The sequence below is a fragment of the Rhopilema esculentum genome, chromosome 3 (genome assembly GCF_057945365.1).
Source record: "Rhopilema esculentum isolate cy_ngs chromosome 3, ASM5794536v1, whole genome shotgun sequence".
Taxonomy (NCBI): domain Eukaryota; kingdom Metazoa; phylum Cnidaria; class Scyphozoa; order Rhizostomeae; family Rhizostomatidae; genus Rhopilema; species Rhopilema esculentum.
Genome location: NC_142817.1, coordinates 9,377,965 through 9,398,073, shown reverse-complemented (window position 1 = coordinate 9,398,073; position 20,109 = coordinate 9,377,965). Strand labels below are relative to the sequence as shown.

Sequence of the window (20,109 nt, the reverse complement as noted above, 5' to 3'; positions counted from 1 at the left end):
ATCTCACCGAAAAGAGGGGTTCTTGGCTAAATTTTGGGGAGAGGTCTGCCGTGAGCATATTAAAAGCGGTACCATTGGCTAGACGTGTTTTTAAGAGAATGATGCCCTTGGCTAGAACAGTTTCTACTGAAATCTAGACAGATTTCTACAAAAATTATACCCTTGACTAGATTAATATTGAAGACGATACCATTGGCTTTATGCATTTCCAAACCATTCGAGCTTGCAAATATCTCAAAAGTATTTTTTGAACTCTGAAATGTCAAAGGTCTATTAATTTCATTAACTAGTTTATTATCAACGAAAATGGTTTGTGATGATTGACATTTCCCTTTTTGCCGTTCCCTAGACCAATATTGTCAAAAATTATACCCTTGGCAAGACCTTGACTGGACCAAAATTGCTAAAAGTTAAACCCTTGACTAGACTGGAAGACCAAAAAAAGTATACCCTTGCTAAATGGCTTTAAAAAAATCAAACATTTAGTAAACTAAAGCTTTTCGTCTGACACTCTTCAGAGTTTAAAACGTCAGAACATAGATCGAAAACTCTACGCTAAGAAATATAAATACACAGTTGTGGATCGAAATAGGCCAATCAGAAACACGAGCACATGATTGTAAAGGTTGACCAATCAGTGCCGCTTGCTTATTAGAATGTTACCAATGGAGTCCTAAGGTGAAAACGAACTCCTTTTGTCTACACAGTAGCGGTTTTTTCGTGCTTATGTAGATAGATTTTCTAAAACTGCTAGGTGGAACGACGATCGGGCTTTACCAATAATCCGAAACATGTCGCCATTATAGTTTTTTGCACAATCTGGGTTTTCTAGCAAATGCTGCCCGATAGCAGAATCGCAGGTTTTAGTACTAATTTTGGATTTGCAAGACCGAGGTGGCTGTTCTGAAGAGTGTCAGACGAAAAGCTTTAGTTTACTAAATGTTTGCTTTTTTCAAAGCCATTTACAAGTTTTGTACCACCAAAAGATTGTTTGTATACCCTTGCTCGTGGCAAACCCCCAGGTACCGTTTTTAGGGGATGGGAGATAGTGTTGTCTTATTACAGGCGCCTTCAACTCAAGATTTTGGAAAATGCCCTCTCTGGAGATACCCTCTCTGGGGACCCGGTCCGCGCCAAAGCTTCCGGGACCTCGCGTTTTCCTAGTCCGGAAAGTGAAGAGAAGTAGATTTCTTGGGATGTTTTACTTGTTTCCAGTCTTTATTAATGTTTTACACTATCCAAATTCAATTAATCTGAGTTTAATCGCATAAGACAGTATCGGTCTAACCATACACATAAATAGCCATGTCAATTTTCTCACGTTTGGTTCATTATCTTTTCCACGGTTGGCTGCCACAGTGTCAAAGAACCCGCTACCATCAGTTAGTCATCAAAATACCATCAGTTACCATCAGTTAGTCATCAAAATACCATCAGTTACATATACTAATCTTAAAATTCATGAGTATATTCTTAAAATACACCTTGCTGCCGGTTGAAAAGATTACAAGTTCATACGCTTCATGTTGAAAATATAAAAACGGGAAATATTTTCATCAATGTTCTTTTGAAAACTCAAATAGACAAAATTCCAGTCAGCTGCAAATCTTCACAAATCGTTACAAAACAAGAATTTGGATTAAAGATTTATAGTTATCTATGTGAAAGACACATTCAAACAAGAGTTAATAGATATAACTGAAAGTATTAGACAAAACAACAGTGCATCTGGAAAAGCGAAAAATGAGAATCAATTCGAAAAGAGTTCTGCACATTAAGAGATTCCTATCAAACTTACACATGGAGAATGTAATAGCTTAAAAACAAGGTGGGCATTTACAAATGTGGGTACTGTAAATATTTCGGGTCGTCTTTGTATGCTGAAACTAAAGCCCGCTGAGAATTTCGTCAATATTATCGATGACATGAGAGATAAATTTCAAACTTACAAATAGTGATTATCATTGCTAATGCTTATCATAAAACAACTTTGATTTCTTCGCCAAAACCCCTGCCAGTATTGCTTTTAGGTTTAGGTACATTTGAGGCGACAGATGTCCTTCCACCGATAGGTAATGATTTTGCACGAGCTACGTCATGGGCCTCGTCTGCCTTGTGTTTCTCAACAAACACCGACGTAATTGAAGGTTGACTGTTCTGCTTGCCTAAAAAGGTGAAACAAAAAAGCTGGTAACCAAATGACTGCTTTATTTGATCGTAGCATAAAGCCTCTTTATAAAGTGGCAGACAATCTGTTCTTCACAGAATGCATGGGTAGCAATTTTTAAAACAAGCTTTGTGAAAGAACAAGATGGAATAAGACCTTCCTTTTGCGGGATGCATTTGCTCAGATGCTTATTTTGGTTCAAGCCGTTGGCCAACCATTTATTGTGAAATCTTCATTGGCCATCTTTCCTCCGGCTGAAACGACCAAGTCCTGGGAATAGGAAGGTGCCCTTTTCCCGTCAATCATTGCATTGACAAGTACTTTGATGAATCGGTTCGGCAAATGACCTCGGGAATTAGCTGCTTGGTTGTTTTGTAGCATACGAACACGAATATGAAATAAAACTAATAAATCTTGTAAGTTGGATTTTCTTTGTGCACCGGCCTAGAGTTTACAACCTCTCGTTCCAATTTAATAAAAGGCAAGACCATTTACGATGGCCGTTTACAGAGACAAGAGAAAGAGCGTTGATAGAAAAGATCTCACCAGCTTTTGTCTGTTTTTTCATTTTTGTCCGGAATGCGTCCTTCCCAACCACGCTCACAGCAATCTTCCTACGGTTGTCTACGTTGTCGAAATTTGATTCTCTTAGCTGTGGCGCCTTCATTCTGTTACGATCGTCATCAGTTGTTCTGTTGTCCTCTATTCAAGTGAATTAAAAAAAATAATGGTAATTAAAGGGGTGCAAGAGTGACAGGAAATTTTGATTTTATACCATGAATAGACTGCAGCAAGGTTCGTTTTTACGACGCGAATTCACGGTGAATCTGCAGCAAGGTTCGTTTCTACGAGGCGAATTCACGGTGAATTCACCGGAAATCGCTGGTAAACGTAACATTCACCGTTCCAATTTACCGTTCGTTGTTGAGAGCCAACGTACAAATATTTAGTACGTGTCAACGTCCAATAAGTCTGCACGCACCAAAATGCCAATTAAGTAACAACGAGTCAACTTCTTCGTGGCTCAAAATCGTTTGCTGTTCTTGGCATGAATTTAAATTCATTAAAATTTGTTTATATTTTAACTTTAGAAATTTAGATTTTTGGAGAGGTACGATTAAAAAAAATTTTGAAGGTAATAGAAAGGCTTAGTTGGCTTCAACCTGTCATTTTCGCTATTCTTTCATAAAAGTGCCAATTGCCATTAAGTCGAGTTGCTTATTGAAATTGCAATCAAAGGAATACAGACGCCATGGCCTATTTTCCCCGTCCTCAGCATTTTCTATTCCAAGTTGGTTGCGCCTTTCCTCTTCTTTAAATAGCTCAAAAACCTAGTGTGATTATAAAAACATCCTCAAGCAAGTACAAGCTTTTCATTTGATAAGAAACCGACAATTTTTAAGCGCGGAGGCTTAAGTCCTTTCTTTTGCCATTAAAATTCGCATATTTTTGTCACGAAATGTGTTATATCTTGATGCCGTTTTATTTTATTTCACGTACACTTTGTCTTGATCTAAAGAATTTACATTTCAATGAGAAAAATATTTTAAGATAACGAACCTGGATTTCGACCAAAACTGAATTGATTTAGGCATGTTGGAACGTTACAAAAATTGACGCGTTTGCACGTACCAGATTTGGCACGTTGGTACGTTGGCACATACCAAGCTTTGGAACGCTTGACACGCATGAAACGTACTTTAGCAGACTCTAGACACCTTAAAGTTCAGCCCGGCGGAAAGCAAAATATAATTTCGCAGCGCATTCACTTCGTTAAAATCGTCCTTAAAATGCACATAAAGGAAAGAAGATTAAGACTGTTTCTTCTTTAAAAATTTGTAGAATTTTGCGCTTTGTGCTAGCTACATAAAGAATCTTCTTCGGGTGCAACATCATAGTCCTCCTTATCGTTCCAATCAATTACCAGCAAATTCATTTAATTAAAGGAACATACTTTGACTGTCATGTTTTTGCTTGTCAACTGCAGTGTATCCACTGTCACTGATTTCGTCTCCATTTTCATTTTTTCTCCCTTTCCCTTCTTCATCGTATGCTGGCTCTCTGAACATATGCATTGCTTCCAAATTCAAAGCACAGACGCCCCTCATAAACGCTTTTTTCATCGTCTCTTCATAGAGATCTCTTTCGTTGTGCAAACGAGCCACCTCAATCCTCGCAACTTCAAGTGAATTTTGCAACTGCAAAAATGTCATAATCAATCAAATGCTACAGAAAACAGGATTTGTAAATATAAATTGCAAAAACGGAGCAGTAAAAACATTTTTCTTAAAAACTGGATACGCTGTCACCCAAGAAACAACAAGAAACTTTTACTCCCTCCTACTTTTAATATTACTTTTGATAAAGTAAAGATAAGAGAAATAAGATACTCTTAACACAACGCGATGCTTTTGTGCACTTTTGAAGGATATATCTATTTTTTCTGACGCTTGATCCTAACAAATATTACATCTTGCGAACCTTCAAGCCAGCAACATCATTCCAGAAGCCATTCTCTGATCCTTGATTCAAATTGTTCCAACCTGTTCCCAAATTGTTCCAATAATTATCAGCGTTGCCAGATTGGCCTTTTTCAAGCCAAATTTTCCAATTTTGGTTTTTTTCATAGCTAGATTGCTTGGAAAATTTGTTTTTGGTCAAATATCACCACCTATTGGTCAGACAAAAAGTAGGTCCTAACCATCAGCTAGAGATCTTTTTAAAGAAGAAGTAAGTTTCTTATTTGAGTTAAGAGATTATTTAAAAGACACGTGCGTAGAAATATAAACAGCGCATGCACAATGTATTTTTAAGAAATATTTTTTAATTATGGCCTTTTTATGACCATTTTGGCCTGAGTTGCCTACCCGCCTGGCCTTCTTTTGTAAATCATATCTGGCAACCCTGATAATTATCAAGGGTTTTCCCTTAATAACGTTATTTTCCTGAAATTCATAAAACTCTTGACTGACTTTATTTCAAACGCATGTAATCCAGCTCACCCCTTTCAATCTTTCTTCGTAGTCCTCTGTTAGTTTCACGCAAATCTCTTGGGACCTAGACTAAAACAAAAGAGATAACTGTTTACAAAGTCGCTCAGCTGCAATGAATATGGAAAAGGAGAATTTTGGTACTTTCTGGGCGTGCATGAAGATGAATGGCTATACCTGACAAGCTCTCTCAACCCTTTGCTTCCAGCGCATTTCAATTACACTCCTCCATCCAAGCCATATTTTGGACAACACAGTCCTTTTATAATGCTTCTCAGCCAACTTGGATGCAAATCTCTCACGTTTTTCATCGTTGTGCTTCAACTTCCAAGTTAGTAAGATCTTCAATTTCTCCTGCTTTTCTTTCTACAATGGAAGAAAAATTGTTTACGAAACTTATTTCAAAACAAAATTAAAGACCCGACCCATAATGCACAAAACTAAAGTTCAACTTTTCTCCGACGCAAAAAGGTAGACGCTTGTAAAAAACATGAGAATAAGAATGACACGATTGGTTGAAAGAAAGTGAAGTTTTCCATCTTCAGGAAAATAAATTGTTTGCCTTGGTGCGGAGAAATGCAAAACCACGTCAACAAAAAATTATCATTATCATCGCCATACTCATTGACCCACTCTGAATTCATGAGTCAATTTCAATTAATGTCTGAAATGCCATCTACTTGGGTATGCTGAGCTTTTACAGATATGGAGTACCTGCTTTTCCCCAAGAAACGCTTTTGCTTTTTGTTTGTGAAAACATGTTTCTAAATTCTGTTCATTAGTCTGTAAGCTGTCCAATAATCCCCTATGCTCTGGCCAAGGGTCCAATATCCAACGTTTATACTCCAAAGAGTGTCATGAGAAAGTACTTCAGCATGCTATGTTTCCGCTATTTCGTGCCATCCTCAAATATTATCATCGTTTCACAGCTATCCATTGGTCTCTTAGCTGTCAGATGGTCCTTTGGCTGGCCATTTGTCCCTAAGCTGTCCATTGGTCTCTTAGCTATCCATTGGTCTCTCAGCTACCAAATTGTCTCTTGGCTGTCAAAGTTTATCTTGCCATTGGTCTCTTGGCTGTCAATCGGTCTCTTAGCTGTCAATCGGTCTCTCAGCTGTCCATCGGTCTCTTAATTGTCCATTGGTCTCTCAGCTATCAAATTGTCTCTTGGCTGTCAAATTTTCTCTTGTCATTGGTCTCTTGGCTGTCCATTGGTCTCTCAGCTGTCCATTGGTCTCTTAATTGTCCATTGGTCTCTCAGCTACCAAATTGTCTCTTGGCTGTCAAATTTTCTCTTGTCATTGGTATCTTAGCTGTCCATTGGTCTCTTAATTGTCCATTGATCTCTTGGCTATCAATTGGTGTCTCAGCTGTCCATTGGTCCCTCAGCTGCCAAATGGTCTCTTAGCTGTCAATCGGTCTCTCAGCTGTCCATCGGTCTCTTAATTGTCCATTGGTCTCTCAGCTATCAAATTGTCTCTTGGCTGTCAAATTTTCTCTTGTCATTGGTATCTTAGCTGTCCATTGGTCTCTTAATTGTCCATTGGTCTCTTAATTGTCCATTGATCTCTTGGCTATCAATTGGTGTCTCAGCTGTCCATTGGTCCCTCAGCTGCCAAATGGTCTCTTAGCTGTCCATTGGTCTCCTAGCTGTCAATTGTTCTCTTATCAGTGTAAAATGGGTTGTTAAATGGTGTAAAATTCTTTAAAAAAAAATTGAAAAACAATTATCTTTGAAAAAAATATGAAAATTCAGCTTAAATTGACCAAAAATTGCTACATACTTGTTTTTCCAAGGAATCAGTAAGATTGGTAATGACAAGATCTTTTTGATTGATTGATTTTTCAAATGTGTGCAGCAACTCTTTATGCTTTTCAATTTGATCTTGCAGTGCTTCTTCCTCTCGAAGATGCCTATGAATAGGATTTTTTGTTCATAACTGATGTTTTACAATAGTGATTCATTTAATGTCATATGAGCTGAGTGAGATGTGCATATTTTTGTTCTAATGCCCTATAAACAAGTGTTTTCAGTACAGATTTTTATCAACTGTGTTTACGCAACTAACTTTTAGCAACTGAGTTTTTGCTAATTAGTTTTAACAACTGACTTATAAAAACGGAGTTTTCATAGACAAATGAGTTTTTACAATTAATTTTCTGACAAACAGGTGGTAGCTATCTAAAATAGGTACCATCTACAAAAGCATTTCAGATTTCTGTCTAGCACTTATAATACAATTGACAAATTGCAACATTTGATGCGTAGTGGTCAACTTTTAGATGTTTCATTGCCACCAAAACTTTTACCTTTTCTCTTGAACTTCCATCTTCTCTTTCATATGTTCCAATAGCTTTAGCTTGTTGTTTGAGAATTCTCCCTATTTTATTGGATACAAATAGAAAATGAAACATTTTGGTTTCAATTGACAATTAAAGCATCTAATTTTTGTTATCCATCCATAATAAAATGCCAGTAAGCTTGCAAGTTTGACAATAATAGTTTGAGCACACGAAGTACACAGAAAAGGAGACCTTTGTGCTACATTAGAAATGTTACTAATTAAACTTAATTCATAAGGCTATGAGGGCCTATAAAACCAAACTCGGATAATTAGATGAAATATAAACATGCATCTTTTGTGGGTTAATGTTTTCATTTCATAATCTGATGCTTTTTGGTCTCCCAAATTAAATTTATTATCTAACTCTCCCCAGGATGCTCTGAAGGAATTAATCTAGAGGTGTGAAATAGAGTGTCTTCAGTTTCTTGGGAGCTCTTTTTGTGGAGCATGTTTATTTTTACTTTGAAAAAGTCCCGCATAAGCTGACAAAGAAACAAACATTAAGTTTAAAGCAAACAATATTAATTTTATCACAAATTGATGTCATGTTATGATTTCTATTCATGCTCATCATTCTTGAAGAATACTATTCTATATGTGAACTGAGATAAAATATTGCTAAAAAGATACAGTTTCTATTTCTGTGTGAAATTCAAAAATGCCATTTAATGGCAAATAATAGCTAAATGCTATCAAAATTGAAACCTTCGCATCTTCAAAATGCAAAACTATAGAAGGCTCAAATTTTGGACTCCTACTTTTCTAATTGTACTTATTGTGACCCATGATATTTTGATAAAAATGACACACATGAACATGGAAATTGTGTTAATTGACTCATTATTGTCCTTTATCTCCCCCCCCCCCCCCCCTTATTGTGGCTTGGAATAATCCATAGTAAATCATGTCTAAAACTTCAACACTTAAGGTTCTGGTAGATGCATACCAAAATATTTCTTTTCAACTCAAGACACCAGACATCCAATAAATTGTCCATCCTGCCCAGATCTCCATCCAGTGCTCCATCAAATATACCATTCATCAATGATGTGTTTGACAATGTGCTACTTGCAGAACTGTCATTGTGATTCAGCTTTTCAGTGGTGATATGTTCTTCATTGACTGGAAATTTAACTTTACCAGCTGTATAAAGTGTTGTTGTTGTATAAATAATAAAATTGACAAACCAATCAGGCTAAATTGGCACCATAATTTGGAAAATTATGATTTCTAACAAACTCTTCAATAAAAGATTTTAGTCCTTAATCTAATTTCTAACAACCAATTTTTAAAGATAAAAAGTAACAATGGGAGAACTGACTTCCACCGTAAAACATTGCGCACCTTGATTTGGCAAAAAGTGCAAACTTCCAGACTGTTGTGCAACTTTTTGAATGAAAATTGCTTGGGATCATTTAGAAATTTGCTGCACATGCTTGCACAACAGTCTTCTATTACATTTTGCCAAAAGAAACAGTCTGCCAAATAGGGGAAATTGAATAGTCAAGATAATTATCATCATTTGACAGCGCACACTTAAAATAAGTAGAAAAGGTCATTACAATTGTTGCCTAAAGGGGTGTGTTTCCAGATGGCAAACAATTGCAGGACAAAAAAAAACAGAGCCATTTGCACTGTAGATGTCATGGACCGGACTGCAGAGTATAGCAGTTTTCAACAAGATCTTGGGTATGCAAGAGAAAAATTTCAGGTGTGCAACTTTGCATTTTGGTCATAGTGTGCACTTCAGTTGTGTATATAGTTTCCACAGCTATGTTAGAGCCCAAAGATATCAACAAGAAAATGAACATGATTATATAATTAATAGTAATTTGTACCTATCAAACTAATGCAAGATTATGTCGACTTTGAGGAAACACGATTCTTCATTTGCGATAAGCAATAGGACACAACCATGTCACGCCCAGAACTCAAAATGCCACCATACCTACTCTGCAGTCTGGGTCTCGTGACTCGTGGAGACTTAAAAACCATACTCTGCAATATCATCATTAAATGAAAATTACAAGTTGAAATTGAGCTGAAGTGAAATACTTTTATAGAAAAATTCATAATTTATAATCTGTTGGGAGAATGAATATCAATTGAAGCAATAAATCAGAATAAGAGATAATTAGAGAGACAGCTAACAGTCTTAAGATGTCATTATCAAGCAGCAACTTACAAGATTTTGCATTTGTCGACAGTAGGCGCTGATTTGCACCCCTATCATGCACTTTTGTTCGGTTAGATAAGCGCTTACAATTTGACTTCACAGTCTCCATCTCCGTTTCTGCTCCATTTTCATCAGAATTGCTTGTGCAAGAAGACGTCTCGGCAACAGGGCTTTGTTCCAATTTGTGATCACACGAATAATCCTGGTGGGGAACAGCCGGCTTCACATAAGCACTTGGTACCGCTTCAAACCTTGGTGTTACAAGGGCATACTTAAGGATATCTTCGTATTCCTTTTGAAAATCGGAAGAAACAGAGCTTCCATGTGAAGTTTCGCTTAACAATGGTGGCGAAGAAGCGTCACTACTTTCCGTGGTGGCCATTTTGCCGTTGGTCAAAAACAACTTCTATTTGCCGCCTTGATACTTACCTCTTCTGATTGGCTAGCCTCGTACCGAGAAGGACTCCTTCACCGCTTCCAGAGCCTGCCCGCTAGATATTAATGCAACACAGCTCAACAAATGAGGTACCTACCCTCGTAAAGTGTAAGAAAAAGTAGATTAGTTATACCCATAGAATTATATTATACAAGGGAAAAGTTCGCAAGTTTTTCTGCTGTCCAAATGTTTGGTCGGCAAATATGCCCAGTTTATCTTAAACTACCGTGGATTGGTAACACTTCCTTTCGATTCGAAAGTCAGATTTAAACAAGCCATCCCAGTATTGTTTCATTATCATCAGGTACCATCTTCATTATCATCAGCAGTCAGGGACGAAAATAAGTTGCTAATTTTGGAGGGGCGTGGAAGGATGAAAATTCCAACTTTAAGTGAGAAATTTTTGATGCGACCAGTAAATCTACTGTACCCACCAAATTGATATTTGTAAATAGCCCGAACACCATAGTTCTATTTCCTTTATAATTACCAAAACCTTACTCAACAAATAGCCTAAAGCATAAAAGCCTAAATCTCTAAATTTTGATTACCATGAAACAAAAATTTAAACTTGCTGTAAGAAGTAAAGCAACATTCAAGCAAAACCAGTATTAGATATACTTAACGATTAGTAGTATTCTTTCAGATCAATTGATCAATTTTATCTAAATTGATCAATTGATCAATTGATGCAGATCTATGTATCTAAAATTCCTTTTTTTTCACGATATAGAAGCACCCAGAATTCGAGCCTTTTATTTTTGTTCTTGATCGAAGAAAACTACTAACACTTTTCAGAGGACCAAATGCCTTTTCGTTCTTTACAATTGAAATGATGATTTGAGAGCAAACTTGTGCATATGCCTGATTCGAAAGATGAAACACTCTTCTTTGATCAAATACTTCTACTGCAATTTTGCAATGTGTTCTTGCTTCACAGCAGTTTTGTCATAGGAATTTATGATAATGAGTCAAGGACGTTAACAAATAACAGGGGGAGTTTAGCATAAACTCCTTTTTTATAAGAAGCGTTAAGAATTTTTAGTACTGAAAGTTTCTTAATCTTTTATTGAATTAACTACTCGTAGTTTCTTAAAAATCTCCCACTCTAAAATTTTCTGATCAATGCGGGTATTATTATTCCAAACTGTAAAGTTTCAAGTTTCTTATCCGGAAATTCACCTTGCCTGTTCGTAATTTGATTCAACTCCCATCAGAAAGAAAGCAAACGGGGCAATTGTGCAATTTGGATCCAGTGGAGACGGGATTCACAATAGAAAACGATAAATGGATGAGTCAGATTCAGCCTGTGAATTTTGATGTTTAGAATTTTTACATTTGAAATAAAAAAACTTCTTAAAATATAAAATTCATAAGTTTGGACTTAAGAAAAAAATCCAAGTCAACCGTTAAGTTTTCCAACTGTAACTGGATTTTCCAAACTTTGGGGGGGGCGTTACGCCCCCCACGCCCCCCTATTATTTACGTGCCTGTCAGCAGTGGTGGACTGGCAACTATTTGACCCACCGGGAAAAGCAGTCAAAAGGGCGCCAATAGGTGCTAAAGTCACAAAACTTTAGTGCTTGTAAAACGGGCTCGGAAAAACTTTGCTATAGCTGAGAATCAGTTTGTTGCAAGCATTGTCACAGGAAAGGAAACGGGGGATCGGGGGATGAGCCCCGGAAAATTTTTTGAAATCACCTTATTTAGAATATCAAAGTTTTTTATTCACAACTGGCATTGGCATGAAGAAGATTCTCAGTCAAATTGACTTTATTTGAAACGTCTACACGGCTGACAAAATTTGTAGGTACCAAATCATGTATTGCCCTCAATTTTAGGTATCAAATGATGATTTTTCAGCTAGCGAGACACTATCTTCCAAGATTTTACAAAGAAAGCAATTTCTCTGGCCTAGGAGATGAGATTCTTTTCGATTAAAATCGATCACGAAATCTTTAGAAATTTGACGAAATACATGACTTCATTCTCATAAATTTTCGAAAGTTTTCCAGCATATCTTTAAAAAAGTAAAGGGGTGCCTCAGCACCTGCTACCCTAATGACTGTGTTGCTCCTGCCTCTACGCTAGAGTTACATATCATTTACAAAAGATATGATGCCAGTGCATCAGCGTGCGGAATTATGATCAGGTACTGAACTATAGACTTGTCCGAAAAGTATTTGATAACATAGCTTGGACAAATTGATTTTAAGAGACCCTGCTACCGTCCGTTTTGCCCAAATTGATGATTTTGCAGATTGAAGGCTCCTTCTGTATGAGAAACTGTGCGTAGACATGGTAAAAAAGGATAAAGAATTTCTTAAGAAAAGGCACAGTCTCTATTCCGGAACAAAAGTTTGAAGGAAGATTGGAATACTTTTATAGATAGTTGTAAATTTGAAACCAGTTTTTTTTCAAAAAAGCAGATTTAACTTTCCATTAAATTTTAAAAAAGGTTCGTACACGAGGGCATGAATTCTCAACAAATTCCGTATAAAGTAATTTAAAAAGTTGTCAAGATTTTTGGCTCCAATAAGTCATAATTTCTTTTTGGCACAAAATTTCTGATTGTAACGTACAAAGAGCATTATGCCTATGAGTTTTCAGTTGAATTGCAAAATAAAATAGCTTGCCATCATTAGGACGTTCAGAAAGTATTGTCCTCTATCGTACCTAGAACAGTTTTCACTATTAAGGGATAGTTTATGGCTCAATCCATCTTTGATTACATAATATGTGAATGTTTCCATACCTAATAGCCAACAGATCGATAATTTTATCCAGTTATAACCATTTTGATTGGAAAGAGTACAGGGTAGTGCTCAATTCATCTTTCCAAAGTGCGAGCCCCCAGTTATTGGATGCCAGGCACTAGGAATAGTTTGCGTCAGCCATAAGTCAAACAACTAATATGGTTAGTCATAAGTCATGGGTTTCACAAAATTACTAGTCACCTCAATAGATATCGAATTAATTCAAGTATTGCGCACTTGCGTGAAAAATTACAAGCTAACGAGGGTTGGAAGTGAGAGTAGGCTTTCTGGCTGCTACATATGAAAAAATTTTTGGCGCTTTTAAATTTGAAAATGGCTTTGAAAAAAGCAAACACTTTTAACATACTTAAAGCCTTTTCGTCTGAACCTCTTCAGGATATAAAACGTCAGAATAAGGGTCAGAAAGAACAAGATGGAGAGTAAGTACCAACTTCTGGATCGAATTTTCCATCTTGTTCTTTTGGACCCTTATTCTGCCGTTATCTACTCTCAGAAGTTTCATACGAAAAAGATTTGAGTATGTTTAAAATTTTTGCTTTTTTCAGAGCCATTTTCAAAATAAAATATGTTCTTTCCAAGGTTTTCGAAAAATTTACAGAATTTGCTAATCAAGATTTCGTCTTCAATGAATTTTACAATAACAAAGATCGGGAAACTTAACAATTAATCTTAATTTTGCTCAACTTAAAAGCGAAACTAAACTTTTTATGGAAACGTACTTTAGACAGGAGGTCAATCGATGATTGTAATCAATTTTAAGCCTGGTTTCCATATAGCCGTAAGGCTGCCTGCGACTGCCTGCGACTGCTTTCTGCCATCTTCCATCTTCCACCCTTACAGTAGCGCCGGCAAATGGAAACGTTCTGTTTTCAATTGCCTGCGGTATCGGTAACTATGCCAGTAACTAGGTAATGTTTGAGCGGGAAAAACTGGCGGGCAAAATTCAACAACAAAGCCCTGTTTCAATTGGTTCTTGCACATCACATGATCTGTTTAAACAAAAGAATGCCGCAGGCAGCCGCAGGCAAGGCGTTTCCATTTGTAATTTGTCTGCCGGCGGTACCGGGAGGCTGCCGTAAGAGCCGGGAAAAGTTGAACTCGTTCAACTTTCTCCCGGCTCTACCGGCAGTCTTACGGCACTTCAAACAGCTGCCTGCGGTACCGTTAGAAAGCGTTTCCATAAAGAATTATCTGCCGGCGATACCGTAGGGATGGAAGATGCCAGATGGCAGAAAGCAGTCGCAGGCAGCCGCAGGCAGCCTTACGGCTGCGACTGCCTGCGACTGCTCTCTGCCATCTTCCATCTTCCACCCTTACAGCAGCGCCGGCAAATGGAAACGTTCTGTTTTCAATTGCCTGCGGTATCGGTAACTATGCCGGTAACTAGGTAAAGTTTGAGCGGGAAGAACTGGCGGGCAAAATTCAACAACAAAGCCCTGTTTTAATTGGTTCTTGCACATCACATGATCTGTTTAAACAAAAGAATGCCGCAGGCAGCCGCAGGCAAGGCGTTTCCATTTGTAATTTGTCTACCGGCGGTACCGGGAGGCTGCCGTAAGAGCCGGGAAAAGTTGAACTCGTTCAACTTTCTCCCGGCTCTCCCGGCAGTCTTACGGCACTTCAAACAGCTGCCTGCGGTACCGTTAGAAAGCGTTTCCATAAAGAATTATCTGCCGGCGATACCGTAGGGATGGAAGATGCCAGATGGCAGAAAGCAGTCGCAGGCAGCCGCAGGCAGCCTTACGGCTATATGGAAACCAGGCTTTAGTTTTATTCGAAGATTAGTTGCCTTTTGAAGGTTTTCAAGTTTTTGAAAAAATAACTTAGGGCAAAGGGCGCGCCGGGAAATTTCCCGGTGTCCCGGTGGGCTAGTCCGCTTCTGATCATCAGGTACCATGACCCTCCATCTATCCCAAAATCTGAGTTTTGGTTTGTTGTCATGGTATTGTTTACAGCACTAGAAAAGCCCTTCCATCTATTCAAAATCCTACCACCCAAAAGAATTCTGCTGATTATGAATTTTCGTGCCAGTGTGATTCTAGCTACGTAGGACGCACAACCCAGAGATTGGGGGATATAATAAAACAGCATTCTTTCCAAAATAAGATACCGGTATGTATTTTATGCATATTTCCAAAATGTATTTTATGCATATTTCAATGTTACGAACACTCTGCTACCAGAACTTTGAAGATGTTGCTTTCCATCTTCTCGATATCCGTGAAGGATGAAGTGTCTTGTACACAGGGTCGTCGCTTGAGGGGGTATGGGGGTGGATAACCCCCCCCCCCCCCCCCACCCCACCCCCCCTCACCACAAAAGTAGGACCTTTTCGCAGGGCAAAACTGATTTCTGCAGGGCAAATGTTTTCTACCAACGGATCTAACACTACCAACGGATCTGTAATATGAAAGTGTGTTATACTTGTAAATTGTCTACTCCAAAAAAAAATGATACAGACTACCCGTAACAGGAAGTAGAAATTGCCAGCGTGATCTTGGGCTGAATGGAATAGATTTCTAAATCACCTTTGGTTTATATTTGTGTCTTATTTAAAAACCCTACTAAAAAAATTGGGTCAAACTTTGATGGAATTGTTTTGCATAATTGGGTCTAAATTTGCTTTGACTATAACGAGAAGCGTGACTTTAAGAAAGGAGTCGACTAAATTCGGTTTTTATATCAATTTTTTGTGGATGATACAGGGTATATAGTATAAATTCCTGTAGGTTTTCAAGCTTGTGTTTGCCAGATGAAGATTATATCATCGATAAATCTTTCCAAAATATTCGACTGCAATCCATTGGGGCATTGCTTAAGATATGTTCGGGTTTTCACGTAAAATTTCATTGAGTAGTCGATTAAAGTTTTGGTTTAGTGTAATTAGGCCTTAACTGTATCTTGTGACTTGGTGACGCAGCTTTTCTGTTTACCTTATTTTCTAATTGCTTCGATTATAATAATTTTACACTTTCGTTTGAGCCAACTGACGTAAATTGGATAGAGCATCGTCATTGGTAGTATATTTTGGATTAATTAGTTTTCAGTATATATATAGAACGTTGGGGTTTTGTTAGTGCGTGCGGGCAACTGGGGGTGGTTGTGCGAACCCAGCTGTGATTTGCTGAATAATATGAAATGTGAAATGCTCAAATGACTTTTTCTTCAGTGTTTTCTCTGGAATACAAAGTTTAAAAAGAATCAGCAAAATAGATCCTGAGAGGTCTAAAAAGATATGTTGTTCTATTGTTGTCATGAGTATGTTGGCATAATTTGGGGCAAAGGTGTTACCGTTGCGGTGCCATGAGGGAGGTTTATAAAATTTACCATTACACTCCTTTTTTATAAGAACCAGTAAATTGAAGTACAGGCTGGTTGTTCTTAATTTTTTCGAAAATCTGAGGCTGAATTGTTCTTAATTTGCTCTTCAATTTATAGGATATTAGCAATGCGATTGCTAGCTTTTCGCTCTAGGCAGGTGTCCAGGCCTCATTTGCCAGCAAAGTGCATGAGAAAACCTTCATTTGCCGCCATGTTTGAACATTTACTGAAGAAGCATCCCCAGATGGCAAAAAATTCCTCGTTTTTGAGATGAAAATTGTTCAAAGTTACATTTAACAGTAGCTCAGCCTCAGCTTGTTCTTAATTTGTTCTCAACCTTTGGCCAATTTTGAAGCTCGTGTTCTTATAAAATTATTCTCATAAAAAGACAGTGTAAAGGCAGGGATATCGGAACGACCAAGGGGCAAGGGGGCGGGCTTGAGTAAAAGGGCATTTGAAAAAATTAATTCCCAGCTACCAACAATTCTTTTGTAACCGTCATTTTGTTTCGATCTTCTGTCGGTAACTTGAAAATCGGCTAGATTTTGGCATAAAAAATCTCTTCACAAGTTTCGAGAAATGTTTCATAAATAAGGCACTACAGTCAGAATTCCATATGAATCTCATGGATTTCCTACAAAAAGCCAGCTTCAAGGGCACTTCTATGAAAAGGCACTTTAGCCCTCCTTGCCCCTCCTATCAAAAGGCAGCAGGGGCGGTCGCAGCCCCCCGCCCTCCTCTCCGGTGTCCCTGTTTAAAGGCAATATAATTGTGTTTGAGAATAAAAATCACCATCTGTTGTATTTTATATGCAGCAGGGTAGTTTCCCTATAATGATTTTTTTATAGCATTGAGGGAATCTTTGATATCCTCACCTTGTGAATTTGTAGTGTGTATATCGGAAGTGTGATGTAAAAAAATGAGCCCATGCTCTTTAAATCAAGGATGGAGGGTTGCCTCACTCATTAAAAAACTTTCTCTTGCTCGTCTCTCCAAGGTCAGGCACACACGTCGATGAACTTGTGGATACACTGAGCAAGGACATAAGCGGGAGCAACTTACCTTAAGAAGTATTTTAGTGTCACGGGAAAATATGCAGCCACCCCCACAAAAAGTATGAAGTGACGCCCCTGCGTACATGTACATGGCTGATGCATTGGTCACATCGGAAAGTTTTAGCAAACAATTGGTGTTTTTGGCCTGTTCTGCTCGCTTCAATGTCCATATCGATACTGTAGACCAATCTGGTGCAAAATCCTATATAAGAATGGCGTTGAATGCATTATCAGTTGAGAGTCGTCCATCAACACATCTCAAGCATAGTTATGTTACATTGAAATATGCATAAAATACATTTTGATTAGCGCGATAGCCAGCATAAGAAGTTCTGTAGTTTAAGGTGAACAAACCATTGATATTGTTAAAATACTTATAGCAGCATTTTGGGGTTTATTGCAACAAAGGGCCAATACTTTCTTATAAGGTTAAGGTTAAATTGTGGTCAGGCGAACCTTTTAAATTACGAAAAGGGGTCATTTTCAATTGAATGTACTCAAAAATGGTTTTACTTACTGTTGTGAAACAAAAACTGAAACTTGTGCTGTATCTAAAAAGAAATTTCAATTTTTTCCTCCACAGAGGCATTACGTCTGAGTGCTAACTTTTCTTAAGTCCACCATCACTTTTCTAACCCTTACATATGTGGGTACTTGAAAATAACCACAGCAATTTGTCCGCTTTCAGGTGACACCTACCTCAAAATTAATCTGGTCTAATGGTATTTTTGTGGCAAAGTAGCTTTGTTCGCATTGATAGCAGATAAATGCAGTTGTCAGCAAAGATTTCTTAAGTGGCATCAAAAAACAATAAAAAAGACAACTGAGTCCAAACTTGGAGAGTCTAGCCATTGGCAGATGAATTTGGATGCGAAATTGTCAAGATTCTGGACAATCCACATCTTTCAAAGATTGTCCCAGTAAGGCTGCAAGCGATTTAGAAAGAAAGAAGTTGAGATAAAGGTGTAACGTTTTTGTATGAACGGGCTGGGAATCGACGAATCGATTTGTTTAAGCATTTTGGACAGTGATGATAGAACCTCGGATTTTTGTGCTTGGTTTGTAATTTCAAAGTCAAAATGACGACGGAGGTACTTTAAAGAGTTTCCATTCGAGACAGACGGGATAGAGTTGTTGTTTATGGCTGACACTGAAGAGATAAATACTCTTTGTTTTCTTTATCACGAAACGAGATTTTCATGATCTCGCTGCTAAAGAAAACTTGCGAAAAAGCAACAAGAAAACAATCTGTTGTCGACAGCATCTACCAGCATTGCATAAACATCTGAAATAGCCAGAGTTATCGACTTGTTCAAATTGGCTTTAGATCAGGCAATCGATCTGTGATTAAAATAAGTGATTGAATTCACTAACGCAAATGCATGTCAAAATAGCCACTGCCTTTCATTGTAGATTTTTATTATCATTTTTCTGGTCGTACCCTTCTATATTTACTATATTCTCTTTTTTATTTGGTAGCTTCTTGATAGGCAGCTATAGATAGTGGTGATTTCTAAAAAAGTTAACAAGGGGGGCTCTAGGGGCAGCGTCATGAAAGGGGTGTTTTTTTGCTGATCACGCCCATATTTTCATCGATTCAAATATGATAACCAGTGCTTAAGCAAACCAAACCGTGTAGAAAACATTGACAAATGTCTGAATAACCATTAAAAATTGCAAGATAACATCATAATAAAACTAGAACAGAACATTTATATTTAGTTTGTGAGAGTTATATCATAAACGATTATATTTATATTTTATCAGAGTTATATTTTTAAAAGCACAACTAATGCAAAGCCGCGCCCCCCCCCCCCCAAATTCGAAAACAATTTTAGATTTTTCAGTTTGGTGACACTGTGACCCAATTTTGACGTCACAGTGTATTTCGTTAGTCTCGCCTCAAACCGAATCGAACGACGGCGATTCGCAAATTGAACAGTGCCAGTGATGGGGCTCTCAGTTCTGTTCCACCGGCTTTTAGTTTGAGCATTCCAGATATCAATTCTGAAGCCTTCAGTTGTTCTTCTTTTTTGGAGAACAACTGAAGTGTCAATTTCGATTAATTTAACGCGAGGGAAGAGCTGGAACAGGAAGCCGTAGCTTTGTGGGCCTACACAGGTGATCAAAACAAAGTCGTGACACAGCATGGACACATTCCGACCCGTAAACTTAGAATGATTGTAAAAATTTACTATTTTTCGATCCTAAAAAGCTCCTGCTGTAGATTTAGATGCAGTTATCAACGCGTGACCATGACTTCTTCACGAGTCGGTGGAAGATATACGAAATTCATGGCGAACGAGAGTCGCACACTGTGACGTCAGAATGTCATCAAACTGAAGGTGCAACTTTAAAGCCTTATAACTTCTAAACTAATTGGAATTTTGCAAAAACAACGACTTTGCCACAATACACGCACCAGATGCTAACTTTTTATTCACTAAAATAATTTTTTTTGGCTGGAGAGGCCCTTTAACTGTCAATCAAACGTAAAACAATAGTACTTCTCAGTTTCCGTGCCAGAGAATGCTACCGCTACATTCGTTACATTGGGCTATACACAATTAAAATTTGATGCTGAAAAGGCTTTTGATAAATCTTGGTTAGATAAATCGCGTACCAAACGAGAATGAATTCGACTGAATTTCAGACAGTAAGAGTGATTAATCAAAAATCGAAAGCACCAGTAGAAGCACCAAATGGAGTCACAAAAGCATTTCATCTTGAAGCAGCAGTAAAACGAAGAACCATATTTGAACCACTTTATGGGCTGCAGACGTACACAAAGTGAACGTAATTAACAGAAGAAGCTAGAAAGTGATAGGAGCGGAAAGAGAAA

At 37.8% G+C, this 20,109-nt stretch overlaps 1 protein-coding gene across 3 annotated transcripts; it reads right to left on the bottom strand.

The window, feature by feature from the left end:
- Nucleotides 1-1,405: 1,405 nt before the first annotated feature.
- LOC135692492 (centrosomal protein POC5) lies at nt 1,406-10,738 on the bottom strand. 3 transcript variants are annotated; one of them, XM_065210634.2, is made up of 9 exons: nt 9,688-10,738; nt 8,449-8,636; nt 7,468-7,538; nt 6,942-7,071; nt 5,335-5,523; nt 5,170-5,229; nt 4,122-4,365; nt 2,714-2,869; nt 1,406-2,165 (listed from the first exon to the last, which is right to left on the bottom strand). In XM_065210634.2, exons 1-9 carry the CDS (start codon nt 10,058-10,060, stop codon nt 1,978-1,980), a joined length of 1,599 nt encoding a protein of 532 aa, XP_065066706.2. In that variant the 5' UTR covers nt 10,061-10,738; the 3' UTR covers nt 1,406-1,977. The 3 variants fall into 3 exon arrangements, with proteins under 3 accessions (XP_065066706.2, XP_065066707.2, XP_065066705.2); XM_065210635.2 differs by having other exon boundaries at nt 8,449-8,624; XM_065210633.2 differs by having other exon boundaries at nt 8,449-8,645; nt 9,688-10,735.
- Between the last annotated feature and the right edge of the window lie 9,371 nt (nt 10,739-20,109).